Below are 16,676 nucleotides of genomic sequence, written 5' to 3' on the forward strand. Positions count from 1 at the left end.
GTGTTTATCCACAATGTTCAACACGTGGCAGACATCAAATTGACTGATTAGCCAATCATGATGCTCCATTTAACCTGAATCGTCCACGTGGAAAAGTAATAATATATTTGAAATAATCCTAAAAACTTGAGCTGGTAGAGAGAGAGAGAGAACACCAGCCACATTATACATTATCAATTAAAACTATTATTTGGAAATTTTGACTTGTTTGCTACGGTTTAAATTTCTTTTCTTTTTTTTTTTTAATGTTTTTTACAAAAATAAATAATAAATAAATAAAAAATAAAATTGTTTATTTTATTTTTTTCTTACCCATGGTATGAATAATAAGAAACCAAATTTCATAAAGAGGAAAAAAATATATGAAAGATACTATTCTTTGAAAAATGACCATATTTAAAAAAAAAATTAAATAATTTTTTTTATATGATAAACTCAAAAATGACCATATTTAAATATACTTTTTTTTTTAATGTTTTTTCGCACTTTCCATTAATTACTTGTGGTTGCGTTAAATATGATCTTAAAATTAGAAATTCAATATATTTTAAAATATAATAAATAAATTAATATACAACCAAAAGCAAAATAATTTAAGACTATTCCTATTTACTTGACATTTTGTGATGAGTTGGCATTATTTCTTGAGTTTCCATAAAAAATAAAATTACTTATCCTTTATATATATTAATATTGATAAACATTAGTGAGAGTAAATAATAAAATATTACAAGTTGACATCTCTTACCCTTCTATAAAATTCATTTTTAAAAGATTTAATAATAACGCTTCATTATAATGCTCGTTTATGTATAAAATTATTTTTTTCAATATATATATATATATTTTATTATTATTATATAAAATTTGACACCACTTCAGCATTCTCCTGTAATATTGACACATTTACATCTCACTTCTATCATAGATCAACTCTAGTTTTAATATGTTTTGATTTCACTCACATGCGTGGTAAGAAAATTCCAACATTGGATTACTCTAACCAAAATATGTTGATCTTCGGAGTTTTTATGATTGAGCTACCAAAAAAGAAAGTACATATTTGGTAGGTTTTAACTTAGAACATTTTTTAGTCATTCCATCCTCAAGATCGTTTTCACTCAGATGTAGTTTTTAGTTTATTCATGCATCATCTTTTGTTTGGGTGTCACATATCTAACTTCCTCGAATAATTTAAAAACTACGAACAACTAGATATGTACGGGAATAAAATATATAAAAAGAAGAAAAAAAAGAAAGGGTAAAATAGTAATTTGAGGTTAATTCAATAATTAGCCACATATCTCACAACAAGCCTAGACAAGAAGTAATCATGCATAATCCTTTGAACTCACATCCAAGTGGCTATAAAAGGAAAAACCCTCTTGAAATCTCTCTCTCAAACCCCAACCATTCAATCTCTCAACTCAAAAACTCCATTGTTTTTCTTCTTTTTGTTCAGCCCAAATGTCATCTCATTCAAATCTTGTATCACTTGATAATCCATTTATGCCCTACAAACCCAAACCCAAACCAAACACTTACAATAAATATACAAATGATTGCATACTAGCATTCTTCTCCTCCCTATTATTCCTTCTCTCCTTTTGCATCATCTTCAAAAACCTCTCTTTTTCATCTCTCTTCAACAGCACAATTTTCTGGTTCTTCATTTCCAATACCCTCATCTTCATCATTGCTGCTGATTATGCCTATTTCTCTCTCTCCCAATACAAAAGATCCCATTTTTATGAACATTACTCACCTCCCAACCCAAAGATAACTCATTTTCAACATCAAACTTCTTCATTTGTAGTATTTGAGGAAAAGAGAGAATACCCAGATGGGAATTTGCAAAATATTGTTCAAGATCGATGCGATTCTCTGCCGCCGTTGAAGACGACTCCGGTGAGAACTTACCAGCGGAGCAAGTCAGAGAAACCCAAAAGAACTGTGTCAAAGGAGAGCAAGAAAAAGATGGCGAAGAGATCAGAAAGTGGTAAGTATGAAGGGAAGGAATTAGAAGAAAATGAGTATTCAAAGATGACAGATGAAGAACTGAACAGAAGGGTGGAAGAGTTTATTCAAAGATTTAACACACAAATGAGACTTGAAACTAAATCAGCTGAATTAAAGTCTCATAAAAAGGGCCACCAGGCTTTAATTTAGAATTATATTACGTCCAAAAGTTTTGTCTAGCTTTGTTTGTGTCTGTAATTATAGGCAATCTTGAAAGTGCACACACAAAAAAGTTGAGCAATAAGAAAAATAAGACATTAAAAAGTTGGAAGGGAGGACTCTCAAAACAATAATTTAAATTTGTTATTACAGATAGATCGAAAGAATGTTTTCAGTTTATGAACACTCGAAAAAGTATCATATGTATGATTTGAATTAACGTACGCTAAAAAAAAACATATAACTTATATGCCAATATAATATATTTGAAATATATGCCTGATTTGATATATTGAGGAGACGAAAGAGTAATATCAAAATAATGTTACCTAACGTTAAAACGAGAAGATTAAACTCTCTGAACTCCCAAATGAAGACGATGAGATGCAACATACAAAGAGGAAACAATGACATTTAGGTTTGTATGAAACCGACCCCAACCAATTCACCTTAGTTTTCCAGCAATCAAACCATAGGTAACTACTGCCTGAACCGAACCCCGAAAGCTTCGAGTGGCTTGGACAGTTTGGTTGCACCCTTACTAAACACAAAATTGGAACTCTCGTCCTCAAATCAAGGCATAGACTCTTCTTCCCAAAGAATATTGATGAAACTAAAATTGGGATCTTTGCTTTAATATAACTTTTTTTTGTTGTAAGCTTGAGAAGATGATTTCATCAGGTACAGAACTTTTACCAGAGACCACAGACACTGAAAGAGATACAAAATTATGCTTTACAATCAACGTCCAGCGCAGCCAAAAATATCGAAACTAAAATTCTTTCTGTACATTAATCTGACAAAGGGATCGATCCCTCCTCCCCAGCTTCCAACGGCCGAAATTTTTGTGTTGTTAGCGAGGAGAAAAGACTGTTTTAGGCAAGGTAATTGTATATCTGAGGGTTGTTCTTGTCACGTTCTAGGTACTCTCTATCGATAAGACTTTCAATCCGCTTCTTCAAATCAGCTGGCTTTATTGGAAACTTTAACTGTTCATCAACACACCACAATAATCCACTTCAACATCGTCAACAGTCAAATATATTACAACTAGTCACTTTCTTGCATGCTCCATTCAAATTTTACTTTCATTTGCAGGCAGAAAAGCCTGCTTTCGTATTAGGGTAAATATAATAGGTAATATTATTACAAATTTAACTGTGGAGTAAAAGAATGCATGGGAAACGAAAAGATAAGAACAGTATACTATTATACCGATTCAACACGAGAAGATGAATGCATGGAAATTAAAGAAAAAAAATGCCTTTTACCTGTTGGAAGAGTTCAGTTATCAGAAGAGTGTGACTTAGCACTTTTCGGGTTTTCATTATTCGAACAATAGCAGCATCGACCTGCAGGTACCACGCAAAACAAGTTTAAGGGTCCATGAATTTGGTAATCTACTGTTCATTCTGCTGTTTGGTCAGAAATAATAACAAGCCTTTCCAGCCTATTCTTCACTTACATTACACCACTGAACAAGTAACTATATCTAACTGTATGATCCAGTTAGTTTATATTTGAGTTCAAATTATATGAACTGACAGTCTCCCTGTAAAGAAAGGGGGAAAATTAAAGAGAATAATGGCTAACCTGATATTGACGGTCCTGAAAGACTCTTTCAGTAGTGCTGGTATTCTCTTCTACCGTTTCCTTCATCTGAATTGCATTTACCTGCATCGCCCACAACAATACAATGAATTTTCAGCTACGGCGGTTTGAAGTAACACGATTGTTCCAGGTAGATAAAATGAAAATTGGCATACCTTAAGACGGTAGAGTGGAGCAGTAAATCCTTCATTGAACATAAATGAATCATTGTCCTCAACATCTCTGCCTTTTGGCATCTAAATATAAGATGGGGGGAGAGAGAACTCAGATTCAGAACTCTTGAGAGTATATTAAAATAATTTTATATCTTCAACAAATAAAGACATCAAACGAAGGTGCTATCCACCTTTTGTAGTACTCGAACTTTTCCACAGGCAAGTGACTGTAAAGTTCTTCTGAGTTCTTTATCCTCAATTCCAGTAGATTCTCTAATATCTTGCAGGCTTAGTTTTTCAGCATCGTTGAAAAGCATTAAGACCACGGTCTGGATCACAATGCACAGATTAAATCTCTCCAAATGGTAATAAAATAAAATGCTTTCCAACCCCATTTCATTAAAGAGATAGAGAAGAGGATAAAAGACAATGCCCCAAAGAATCCCTTAAAACAGCTATAATGCCTACGAATTAACTCACCTGAAATAGGGAAACTGCCAACTCCTTTTTACCTTTTGGGAACTCGGCTTTCAACACACAGTGGCCTAATGAATTATGCCACATTAGGCGTCTCCCACTGTACTTGCTCAAATAAAACTCCTTGAAAATGTCCTATAAAACAAAGCAAAGGAATCAAAGGACTACTCCAAGTTACATGTAAATTAAGATGCATACTATTATCTTGCTTTCAACCTGATAGACATTCAACTCATGGGGAAGCCTAACATCCATGGGAGGATAAGTTGGCCAGTACCTACAGACAACCAATAGATTGTTAACATTCCTGTCAAAACCGAAGCAATCAATGAGTTAATCAGTAGATAATCACATTAATTACAACTTACCCAGTAGTCAAGACATGAACACTCATCTCAATCCCCATGGGAAGCTTTGTCCTCGCTTGGGATGATTGCTTAAAAGATTCGTTGATCTCTTTAGACAACTCAATGTCCTAATACAATACACCATAAAATAAATTTCAGGAGATAGTCTGAGAAGTAATTCAAATACAGCATTAACTACACAACTAATTTGTGAAATTCAGACGGAAGACAAGTATAGTAGTTAGTAGACATGTGTGAAGGAAAAATTGAAAAAAAAAAAAAAAAAAAGAGCGAGAGGGAGAGGAGAGAGGGAAGAAAATGAGGAATGATGAGTTTTTCAGTTCATCAAAAGGACGTTCCTCTGAACATTAGCTCCGTATAACAGCAAAACTAAATCAACATTGTTGTTCTACCCTTTCCCCTGGCCTCAGGATATGCACACAAGCCCACAGACTTTCTCGTAAATCCATATTCTACCACCTTAATACTAAAGGTTATCTGATTTGTAGACCTTAACACACTTTTGAAGCTTAAAATGCATAAGGTGAAGTTTATTATTAGGTTCCATTTTGATAATGGAAAAATCAATTCCCATCACATCCAGATGAGGAATACAACTATTATGATAGGCTGTGGAACCTAATATCTTAGTAGTTTCTAAGATAGAATCTTATCCATTCTCCTATTTAGTTTCTAAGATAGAATTCGATTTAGTTTTTAAAAGGGTTATCTTATCTGTAACTAATTGAAGTCATCTATAGATAAATCCTAGCCACCATGGAGTTTTACATCTCAGTGTCTCTATGTATATTTGTAATTGCATCTTCTCTTTTTTGTTTTTCATGTCTTCATCTAGATCGAGTGGGTGAGTTGTACGATCCTAACAAATGGTATCAAAGCTAGGAAGAATTCACCACGATCTGTGAAGATGAGAAAAAGAAGAGGTTTCTAGTAGAATATGTTGACTGCCCTAGTCACGAAAAACCTGACACACCGTCGCTGATGAACGAAGTTGACTCGAAAGCTGAAATCTTGCCTGAGGTTGTGAATGGCAGCGACGACTCAATTGCTAGAATCCCGCACGAGCTGACGATGAAGACGACCCAGATGAGGAAATTAAGGTGGCGGAGGAGGACAGCAGCGAGGAGATGCTAACAAAGATGACAGAGCATATAGTAGAAAAAATGGGCGGTTACGAAGTGCATACGATAATCAAAAAGAAGTTGATGGCAACGGATATGAGGGCGGATCAAGGGTAGCTATCACTACAGACGAAGGACCCAATCAATTTTCAAAGAAGCTCAATTCTAGATTAGTTTAATAGATGAAATTTTTTGACCAAAAAATTTGGAGAAAGAATGGATCAGTATTTTTCGCTTTTGCGGGAAACAAAGAAAGAGAAGGTTCATTCTCGTAGGGTAACTGCTGAAGAGAAGCTTGATGGATCAACAAGTTGGATCAAATTCGGAAAGATCCCTATTGAAGATTATCTATACCGGAAAGATCTTCAAGAACCCTTGTCTGGGGTGAGGTTGGATTCCATGACTAAGAAGCAGTAAAAGCACAAGGATCGGGAGGCTCTAGGGTTGATCCAATTGATTCTGTTCATAAACACAATTGAAGATCAAGGATCGGTAGGCTCTAGCGTTGATCCAGTTGATACGGTCCAGAAATGCAGTAGAAGCTCAAGGATCGATAGGCTCTAGGGTTGATCTGCAATGAAAGCTCAAGGATCGATAGGCTCCAAGGTTGATCCAATTGATGCTATTCAAAAACGCAATGGAAGTTCAAGGTTCAACAAGCTCTAGGGTTGATCCAGTTTACGTTGTCAAGAAACGTAATGGAAGTTCAAGGATCAGCAGGCTCCAGGGTTGATCCAATTGACATTGTCCAGAAACGCAGTGGAAGTTCAAGGATCGGCAAGCTATATGGTTGATCCCGTAGAAGTTGTTCAGAAACGCAGTGGAAGTTCAAGGATCAGTAGGCTCTAGGGTTCATCCAGTTGACGTTGTCCAGAAACGCAGTGGAACCTCAAGGATCGATAAGCTCTAAGGTTAATCCAATTGACGTTGTCTAGAAACATGGCACCTTACACACGAAGTCAAGGAGGATTCTGATTTAGAGGATTGGTGAAGGAGGCTGGCACAGTGGAGGCTCTAAGAGCAGTGAGCACGAGAGAGGCAACCGACGCCCATCAAAGTGCTCCAAGAAGTGAGCACACGTGTATTCCTTAAGCCATCGCGTGGAAGTGCTCTAAGAGGAGTGGACATAAGAGAGGCAAGCAACACTCATAGAAGTGCTCCAAAAAGTGAGTACACGTGTATTTCTTGAGTCATCACCTCGTGCCTAAGGTGGATAGATAAACAAGAATTATTGACACTAGCATTCGCTCAAGATGAGAGCATAAGGCTGGACATGAGCGACACGAAGAATGAAGCTACAACAAGACCTGAGAAGCAAAGAGTTGGCTGAAGTATAGTGCCAACAAGTGAAAGGACTATGTTACAAGTTTTTAGTCTTTGCTTCAATAAGGGATGTAACCACGACGGGGAAATATTGTGGTTAATCTGTGCAACTCAAATAATACGAGTGTTAAGTCCAAGATGGCCACATTTAGCTTAAGCAAGAATATGTGATGCTAGTTTATCATGGTTTGTGTGGGAAGTCCCATGTCGAGTCTAAGAGAAGGGCGAGGTAGGTCCCTGGTGGTACAACCCACAACCATTGGACAGTATGTTTGTGGAGCCTCATATCTTAATAGTTTCTAAGATAGTATCTAATTTATTCTCCTATTTAGTTTAAAAAATAGAGCCTTTATCTTCTCCTATTTAGAGTTTCAAAAAGGAATTTATCTCAACGGTAACTACTTGAAATCATCTATAAATAAATCCTAGCATCCATGGAGTTTTACTTTCTGGTGTCTCTACGTATATTTCTCCTTACATATTGTCTTTTATTTTCCATGTTTCTCCATCTAGATTGAGTGGGTGAGTTGTGTGATCCTAATGATTATTTCCCTAATTGCTGTGTTTGGGGCAAGAGAGCAAAATCAGAACATCATCTTTGTTCTGTGAGAGTTTACAATGAAGCAACGGTGGTCTATCCATCCAAAAACCAATGAAGGTATGGTGGTCCATCTTCAATCTATTCAACTACTAACAGCACTCTCCTCTCCAAATCCGCTCATTTCTGATTTAACTCAATCCAATCGCAGTTTTGTAGGAAGGTTAAGGTAATTGGATTAAGGGTGACTACTATTGGGTCTATTCACTCAAAATAAATAACAACAGAAATTTTGTTTATCACTATGAAAAGTTATACGATATTAATCATCTCGGCACGTTATAATTATTCTCCATTTTCTATACCATCCAATTGGAGAGCGTTCAAGATATGCCTTGTCCATCCCTTCTCCCTTGCAATTTTGTCTGGAAAAATATTTAGTTTCATTTGTCCAACTTAAAAAATAAATAAATCAATCAAAATTTAATTTAAAAAAAGAGCAAGGTAACATCACTGTCCAGTTGAGATAAGAGAAGAGACGTGCAAGATACACTTAATAGTTTTAATGGTATGGAAACAAGCAAAATACCAATAAGGTACACCTTCAAACTCCAACCAGCATCATATAAAACCAATTTTTTAAACGGAAAAAAAAAAAAAAAAAAAAAAAAAAGAATAACCCCCAGATGCAGCCTACAAAAGAAAAACTAGGAGCAAGGATGCCATTTGAAGTCAATTGAAATCATTCTTCATAACTAACCACAATTCACAAAAACATGAGATTGAAAATAAATTCCGGAAGTATGCACCTTAAACATTCCTTCAAGTTTGTTCGTAAACTGACTACCACACTCGGTCTTCAGCTGTGACAAAGCAAAAAGAACTAGTTAGGATTATATAATCAACTACGAGTTAAAGAATAATTTAAAAACTTGTTGGCATGATTAGTAAATAATTCACAATAACCACTATTGAAATTTGAATTAAGGAAAATTAATCTGACTTTGGAGATCATAGACTTCTCAGCATCAATCGAAGCACTCTTTCCTAGAAGTAGCCTCTTTGCTAGATCCTTCTTGTAAAAGGCTTCAAACACATCCTTACCCTAAAATGAACAAAATGAAGCAAAAGAATTGTTTCTCCATGTCAAGCATAAATGTGCTTAAGCTATGGCAAAATGAAATAAAAATTCAAGAAAAAATAATTCCAGATCAATTAGATCTCCCATGACTCTTTCCACTAATAATGATAACTACCTGAATAAACCTGAACAGAACCAACACTTTGTCCAGTGTACCCTCCAATTCTTCTTCAGAAGTACCCTTGTTTCCAGCACGAAGCTTTTCATCCAGAAACTTTGCAATCAGTTCAGCAGGACGATTCTACAGGAGGAAAAGATTATGCTGTTAGATCACATAATTGAACATAGAGCAGCTGCCATAGACTGAAACAATGATACAAAAAAAATGTTGAATGTATGTTGAGACATGTAAAGCATTATGGAAGAACAAGACATGAAAAGATGAGGCAACCGAACCTAGGTCTTGAAAGTAATATAGATCAGAAGAATTAATTTACACAGAGATAAAAGTTAGGTTCCTAGTTTTTACAAATTATGAATAAGATCAAAGTCCAAAGTTGATCACATTATATCTGAAAAAAAAAGAAGACGTAAGTTGAAATCCTCGTGCCAATCATGCCTATAGCACTTGGCTGATCAAATAGGGTTGCTTCTTCCCCTTTATTCTCCGCTCAACGAGCTGAAACATTAATTCTCAACTTTGCTTTTTTCTTTCTTAATAAATGGTGTGTCTCGTCTCGCCCCTCAACATCACCAGATATACATTTTTAAACACTGTCAATAAAGCACGCCAGACAGAATATTACCAATTACATGGTTATTATTTTAATTAGGCTGCAGTTTAAGAATGTATGTGCACCTCATATTCTAATTAACTACAAATAGTAATGGGAAAATTCTAAAAAGAAAACAAGAAAACAAACATGAAGAGAGAGGTACCTGACGAAGATTAATAAGATGCTCAAATGCATCCTTTATAGTATTGCTAAAAGCTTCATTCTTTGAAAAGCTTTCTTCCCATATTGTATCAAGAGAAGCCTTGAATTCTAAAAGTGATGATACCATATCTTTGTCCTTCTCATCATCCATGACAATATTTTGCCCAGTTTTTCGTATATATGAACTAAGGGCTTGTCTAAGTGATTCAAGGGCATTGACCCTTGAAATAAGCGTGTACATCCTCAGAAGGTCTCCCATACGATTCCCATCCATCAGCAATGTAAAACCCTAAAGAAAAAAGCATGTCTAAATAAACATTGGAATTGTGCAAGAAAACAATATGGAAGAACAAGAATTTATGATAGAATATAAAATCAGAGTTATCAATGGAACCTTATCAAGAATTGCAGATATATGACGTTCAAGGAGTTGCCTTTCTGTGGTTGCTATCAGGGGCTTTCTTGTACTTGAATCAAGATAGTGCAAACATCTATCTTGCTCTGCCTGCAACCTTCCCTGGAACAACAGATTAACATAAATGGATGGTTAGTAAGCAAAACAAGGAAGATGTCGTACAGTTATTCAAAGGACACAATATCAATCTTTTTTGTACCAAGCAATCTATTAAGCTGTTCACATTCATTAACTATGATATTCAGAACTAAGAATTGCTGCTTAGCCTACAACTCAGATCAACTTTACACTTCACACAGCAAGAAGCCTCCAAGCCATGTTCCCTTGATACTTTTACAATGAAGTGATATCCAACAGTTCGCTTCTTCTGTTTATTAATGCAGAATGTCTGCTGGTATTACAGAAGTTCATCACTAGGAGAGTGAGTTTAGGAAGGTTATAGAAGAAAGGGAAGAAGAGGAAATGAAGAAAAGGTCCACTTTGATGTCCAACCTAGAAAACTTCAGACCCGCTATACCAGACCCAGGTTTTCTGATTTCCAGAACCTCGGGATCCTTCACAAGCCCTTCTTTACATCAAGAACAGCCAAGTTTTCAGACCAAACTTTGTCGTATTCATTTTGGAAGGTGAAAATTATAAAGGTCGGGGATTTCTTTCTTTCCTGTAGACAGTGGTTTCAAGAAAGGTTAGCATAGTAAAACCATTCAAAGAAAGACACGCTTGGATGTGTCTTAACCATAAAAGGATGCTGGGCAACAAGATGCATCCATCATAACTTGTCCGTATAATGCCTCTTTTCCAGGTCTTTTTGGGACAATCTGAGCAAGGCCTTCAAATTATGCTGGATTGTCTGGCTTACAGTGGAAAAATTCCTCCTCACTATCATTTTCTATCAAGTCCTTCCTTGCATCATTTTCTAAGAAATCATGAAAAGAGTGAACAGGATTTATTTTATCAGGTTTGAGAAGAGGAAGAGAGTGGAAGATGAGTTAATTTTGAGGCATAACGCATAAAAGTTCTATAACCCTTTTTATGTATGAGAGTTCATAAACTCTTTATGAGCTTCTAAAATCAATAGATTCGTGATTAGCCCCTTTCTTCTTATTTTTACAATTAGGGTTGTATTTTTCTAATCTTCTTCCTTAGACTTGGGTCTGATTTCCAGTCATTGCTCCTTAGTTTCTTCTTTAATACTTTTTCTTTACTGTGGATATAATCAATTAATGAACATGTATAAGAAAATGAGCAAGTCTAATACAAGAAAAGAACAATGCAGACCTCTGCATGCTTTAAATATTCTGAAACATCCGACTGCTGCATGTGTTTCATGCCTTCAGCAGCATAAAACTCAGAAGTGTATTCAAGGAATGGCTTTTCAAAGCTCTCCGAGTAAATTCCTAGTGCAGTGAACATCTTCAGAAGGTGGTTGAGGAGAGTCCGATTAATTGCTTCACCTAACCTAAAAGACCAATACAAGATCCATGTTAGTCAAATATTTTACATAATAAGTTCTTTTAATATGGAAAAATCTAACAAATAAATCAATTGTATAAAGAAAAAAAAAACTTTTTATATTGTATGTCATAATGAATTGTTAGCCATCAGTAAAATCGGCTTGTGTGGTTTTAGAAAATTCTGAAATTCTTATGCATGGTGGAGGACAGAAAATTACAAATTTCCAATATGAAGCAAGCTACAATTGCACACTTGCAATGTCTCACTTGGATTATAGGCCATTAACCAATGTGTCAACTTCAGAGAACCAAGAACCAATAATTCCCATGGGCACATTGGGTCTCAAACATAAGGGATCATATACCCAAACTTGACCCTACCAATAATATTTCACTCCATGACTTGGACAAAACTCATCTTATACAAGGATATTTCACAATACAACAATGCATATTTATTTATTATAATCTATGTACCAAGGATCTATCTTGCATTTACAAAGATTAAATAAATATCATATGGTGTTAGATTCATAAATTGAAAATTGATGGGAGAGAGAGGCCAAAGGTGAATGACTCAATGCGCAAAAGAAAGTTTTCACGAAGATATTGTTTGATGGTTCCAATAGCTTTTATTGCAGCATGTCCAATATTTCCAAGCTTCCAATAGTTTTCAAAACAAAGCAGAAAAATAAGTATGTAGTTTTCTCTCAGATTTAAATTCCACAAATATTTGGTTTCAATTACACCCACAAATCAAGAAAAGACCAAAGTCCAAAGTCCAAACTAATGAAGAAGCTCAGAAACATCATGACACAAATCAAAGTGTATGGAGTAAGTGCCCTTTCATTACTGGGTTTGCTGTAATAGTATGGTCTAAATACGGCATCATCTGATCATACGTGACTTTCTAATGAGGAAAAAGATCAGAGAAATATATGAAGGAACACATTGACATGTGAACAACAAAGGAAACAAGATTGATTGCAACAAGTACGGCTAGAAAATGGAGGCAACAAACTTCTCCAATTGCAAGGTGGGGAATATTCTAAAGGAAGGAATAATTTTGAGGCTGAATGATTTAAAGCAACGACTGGTCTATGGCTAGAAAGGAACACAACCAAATCAATCAAGGAAAAATGGATGAGGTAATCATTGACCTAACCAAATTTCCTGTATCATTTTCCTTTTGTACTAATCTCTATGACTAACTTGAATCGTGGTGTCCTTTTCTAAATTCTCAGTGGCAGTATATCACTTTGTATTCTTTCTTTGCTAAAACAACGAAAAAGTTTCCTATTAAACATTTCTATATAATGGACACAAAGATCTTTGAAAGAAAAGAGTATCATAACTGCTTGTCGATAACTCATTCTAAGTCGCAGAAACCTATATCAGGATCTGCTGAGGCCATTTTTTGTCAATAGCTTATATCATCCAAATAAACCAAGACTACTAACAACTTGTTGCAAGTAAGCAAGCTTTTTCATCAACAAATAGCTCAACTACTAATTTTAATAACTCAAAAAGTGCATGAGTCACAATGCTAAATTCATTTCCAAAAAAATAAAAAAAAACATGCAATACTATGTGCATAAGCAACATCCATTATACTCAATGTTTTAAAAGGCTATTTGAGGCTAACGTATTGAGGCTCGCCTCGAGGCAAGGCTCTAACTTTTGTGCTTGAGACTTACGCCTCCTTCAAACCACAAGGCTTAAAGTCTCTATGCCTCATGTAATGATTAGAAGAATACTATTAATTTGTCTTATTCTTAAAAATATAAAGGTTCGAGTTGAGACAATATGACCGGTTAAAGATATCCTTTTACAATGGCAATTGACAGGGGTAATTCTATCTTTGTTCTCTTATATGACTATTATGTTTAGTAATACTTGGTCGTACTAAAATAGGACTTGTTAGATGTTTTAGTTTAATTTAAGGCTTACGCCTCCTACCACCTCAAGACCGCCTTTAGCCTTTTAAAACATTGATTAGACTAAAATAAAATTATTGCATCATTAAGAATAGAGATTGACCTTTCTTTCTCAATCATTCTTAATAGACCCGTAACAGTTTTGTGCTCAACCTCTGAAGATAAAGATAAATGTTTTCTGAAAAGTTGCAGGCCCATGTCCCATAATGAGCACACACTTGGTGTTTGTTTGACATACGTCCTGTCCAGATACAAAGCAATGCCACGAATCATCAACATCTGATCACAAAAATCTTGCCAGCATTTCTCAACATAAGCCAAGAAAACCACCAAATCTGGGCTTTGCCCAACCAAAGACTGTAATGCTACAGATATGTGCACTTCACACTCCTTCTCAATCCGTCGATAAAGATTTCCACCCATTTTGTGCAAGCAAAGATCGTTAACAGCCTGCATATAATACAGCAATTGGTTGAGAAAACTCAGATATGGGGGGGGGATCAGAAACTATGTCCTTGGTTATCAAATAAGTGGAGAGAAAAAAACAAGAATCATAAATATTACCTGATAAAGTTTCTCCAGGTCACAAGAATTAGGTTGCTTCAAGAATATGGCACATATGGCTGATTTCAACTTTGCCCATGTATCCTCCTCAAAATTAGCAGGAAGTGTCGGTTTTGCTTCATAGAGAAAAATGGAAAATAAGAGATAAGAAATCGTAAACCATTTTCAACAAGGGATATCAGTTCAACCAAGGGTATGATTCACATCTTCACAACCATTGACATGATCTACACCAGAAAAGGCAAGGCAGTAAACAAAAACAAAGCTGACACGGGGCATAGATGAGGCCTCACTGTAATAATACAAAGTTGAAAGTACATTTGCTTCAGCATAGCCAATTTTGGCAGTTGACTAAAAATCTTCCATTGCCATTAACTATAAATTAAGGCATTGGTATAAGAGTGTATATATCTGACTATAGATTTTATCCAAACATAAGGAAATGAACTTTCCAATTTTACACGCCTCCTCCTTTTAATCTCCCAGTACAGTAAATGGTAATTATTCCTAATCCTGGAAGAGGTAATGAAATGACGTACGCATCAGAAAGTTGTACGTCATTACTCAATAGTTCTACCTTGGATTTCCATAGGTCCCACGTGAAAATTTAAATGCCACTGTACAACTCAACGATCAGAAAGAAAATCAGCAGAAAACATGTCTACATTCGAAGAAATCTCGAAAGAATGGCCAAAAACCATAAGAAATCGAAATAAACCCGAGTGCCAATGTTCACTTACAGCATAATTCCCAGTAATTTCAAAACAAGAACAAGAAAACACCAATCAACACGAAAACCCCCAACTGGAAAAGCCAAACCTCCAAAATGCACAAAGCAGTCAAAAAGAACAAATAGAATCGATCACGGGAAAACAAAACCTAACCACGAAATGAACAAAAACACCCAAAATGAATTCGCCTAAACCCCTTCGAAAAGAAACAAAGAACGAGATCGAAAGAACATACCTTTAACAAGCTTAATGACGAGTTTCTTGGCAGGCTGAGGGAGAGTGGCTTTCTTCCGCGACAAATTGGTTGCGACGGCGCGACTAGCGCCAATGAGAGGGGAATCGTCGGGCTTGAGATCTTCATCTAGGGCCATAGAGGAAGGGTCGAACTCAGCGTCATCAGCGGCGGCCGATGAAGTAATGTTGGAAAAAGGGCGGTCGTGGTGGTGGAGGCCGTTTTTGTTGGGGTCAAGTGAGGTCGGAACAGCTTGGGATTTGGTTTTCTTCATTGGAGGGGATGAGATGGAGGCGTTGGAAGTTGGTGAAGAAGAGACGACGGAGCTGGCGGCGGTGTTGGCGGTGGCGCTAGCAGAGCGTTTGGTGGGGAGAGACATGAAAGTGATCAAGAGGAGGGCATTGTCCAGTGAAGCAGAAAAGAGGAAATTTTGTGCACAAAAAATTGAAGATTGATTTCTCTGAAGACGCCGAGACAGAGGATTCCCCTCCTACCTTCTATCCCTTTTTCTTTTTCTTTTTCTTTTCTTGTTATTAGTTTTTTTTTCTTTTTTCTTTTTTTAATTATTATTTTGGTTGTTTATAGCTACTTATTTAATATTTAATATCTATTTCTAAAATTAATCGAAGTGCAGTTTAATAATAATTAAAATATAATTATTTTTAAACCTAAAATATAAATTTCTTTATTACAAAAGTTCATTTTTAAATTAAATTAACTCAAATATAAATCTCTTTTTTCCAATATTAGTTTATTATATTAACTTAAATTTGCTTAAAATTAATAAATTATCAATTTATAATGAAACAAATAGAAACAAAAGCCCTATCATAATTATTTTTTTCTTTTTCTAAAATTAACCAATTTGTTAATAATCTTTTAAAAATAGAAAAAAAAATAGGATATTCATAAATAAACGTTAGGCATGTGATATTCGGCCACTTCCTCCTTATCGAAACTCTCTCTGTAAAACTATTAGAATTGGATATGCCGATAACGATTCTTAGTCTCCACTCTTTGTAACGCCCCTTAGTTCGAATTCCGACCAAAATTTAGAATTCATATTTGGTACTTGTTGCTCTTGACATTCTCTTACGACCTGAACTATTTAATACATTTGTTTTCATTCAAATAAAAATCGTAAAAATATAATTTTGAAATATGTTAGATTATTAATAATTAATTTCGTACGAGTGTCAAATTCTATATTAATTCTCATGAATTATTAATAATAAATCTTTAAAATATCATTAAATTAAATTAAATTAAATTATTGTTATTATTGAGATTTTAATAATTGCTGTATAATTATATTCATTAAAAAATATATAAATATATAAAATATGCACGTGTGTAAAAAATAGATGTATACCTTGAATCAATCAATTTGACACAAAGAAAACATATTATTCTTTACTTAGCAATGAACTTCTTTGAAAATGGAAGGCATTATATATATAATTTTTTTTAAAAAAAATAAGAAATAAATTAATTAATTAAAAAAAAACAAAACCCTTCCATATTTTACTGTTAGCAAAGATTAATTTTTTAAA

At 35.0% G+C, this 16,676-nt stretch overlaps 2 protein-coding genes across 2 annotated transcripts; one reads left to right on the plus strand and one right to left on the minus strand.

The window, feature by feature from the left end:
* Positions 1-1,430: 1,430 nt before the first annotated feature.
* Positions 1,431-2,264, plus strand: LOC111495593. Its single transcript, XM_023145699.1, has one exon. It carries the CDS (start codon positions 1,468-1,470, stop codon positions 2,167-2,169), a length of 702 nt encoding a protein of 233 aa, XP_023001467.1. The 5' UTR covers positions 1,431-1,467; the 3' UTR covers positions 2,170-2,264.
* A 518-nt stretch (positions 2,265-2,782) lies between these two features.
* On the minus strand, positions 2,783-15,605 carry LOC111495542 (cullin-4-like). Its single transcript, XM_023145625.1, has 17 exons — positions 15,127-15,605; positions 14,161-14,276; positions 13,700-14,046; positions 11,484-11,664; positions 10,185-10,307; positions 9,792-10,079; positions 9,028-9,153; positions 8,775-8,876; positions 8,581-8,634; positions 4,790-4,896; positions 4,638-4,698; positions 4,425-4,556; positions 4,136-4,273; positions 3,945-4,025; positions 3,772-3,852; positions 3,450-3,530; positions 2,783-3,167 (listed from the first exon to the last, which is right to left on the minus strand). The coding sequence occupies exons 1-17, from the start codon at positions 15,500-15,502 to the stop codon at positions 3,054-3,056; spliced, it is 2,508 nt and encodes an 835-aa protein (XP_023001393.1). The 5' UTR covers positions 15,503-15,605; the 3' UTR covers positions 2,783-3,053.
* Between the last annotated feature and the right edge of the window lie 1,071 nt (positions 15,606-16,676).

This window comes from Cucurbita maxima, unplaced genomic scaffold (assembly GCF_002738345.1).
Source record: "Cucurbita maxima cultivar Rimu unplaced genomic scaffold, Cmax_1.0 Cma_Scf00021, whole genome shotgun sequence".
Lineage (NCBI taxonomy): Eukaryota > Viridiplantae > Streptophyta > Magnoliopsida > Cucurbitales > Cucurbitaceae > Cucurbita > Cucurbita maxima.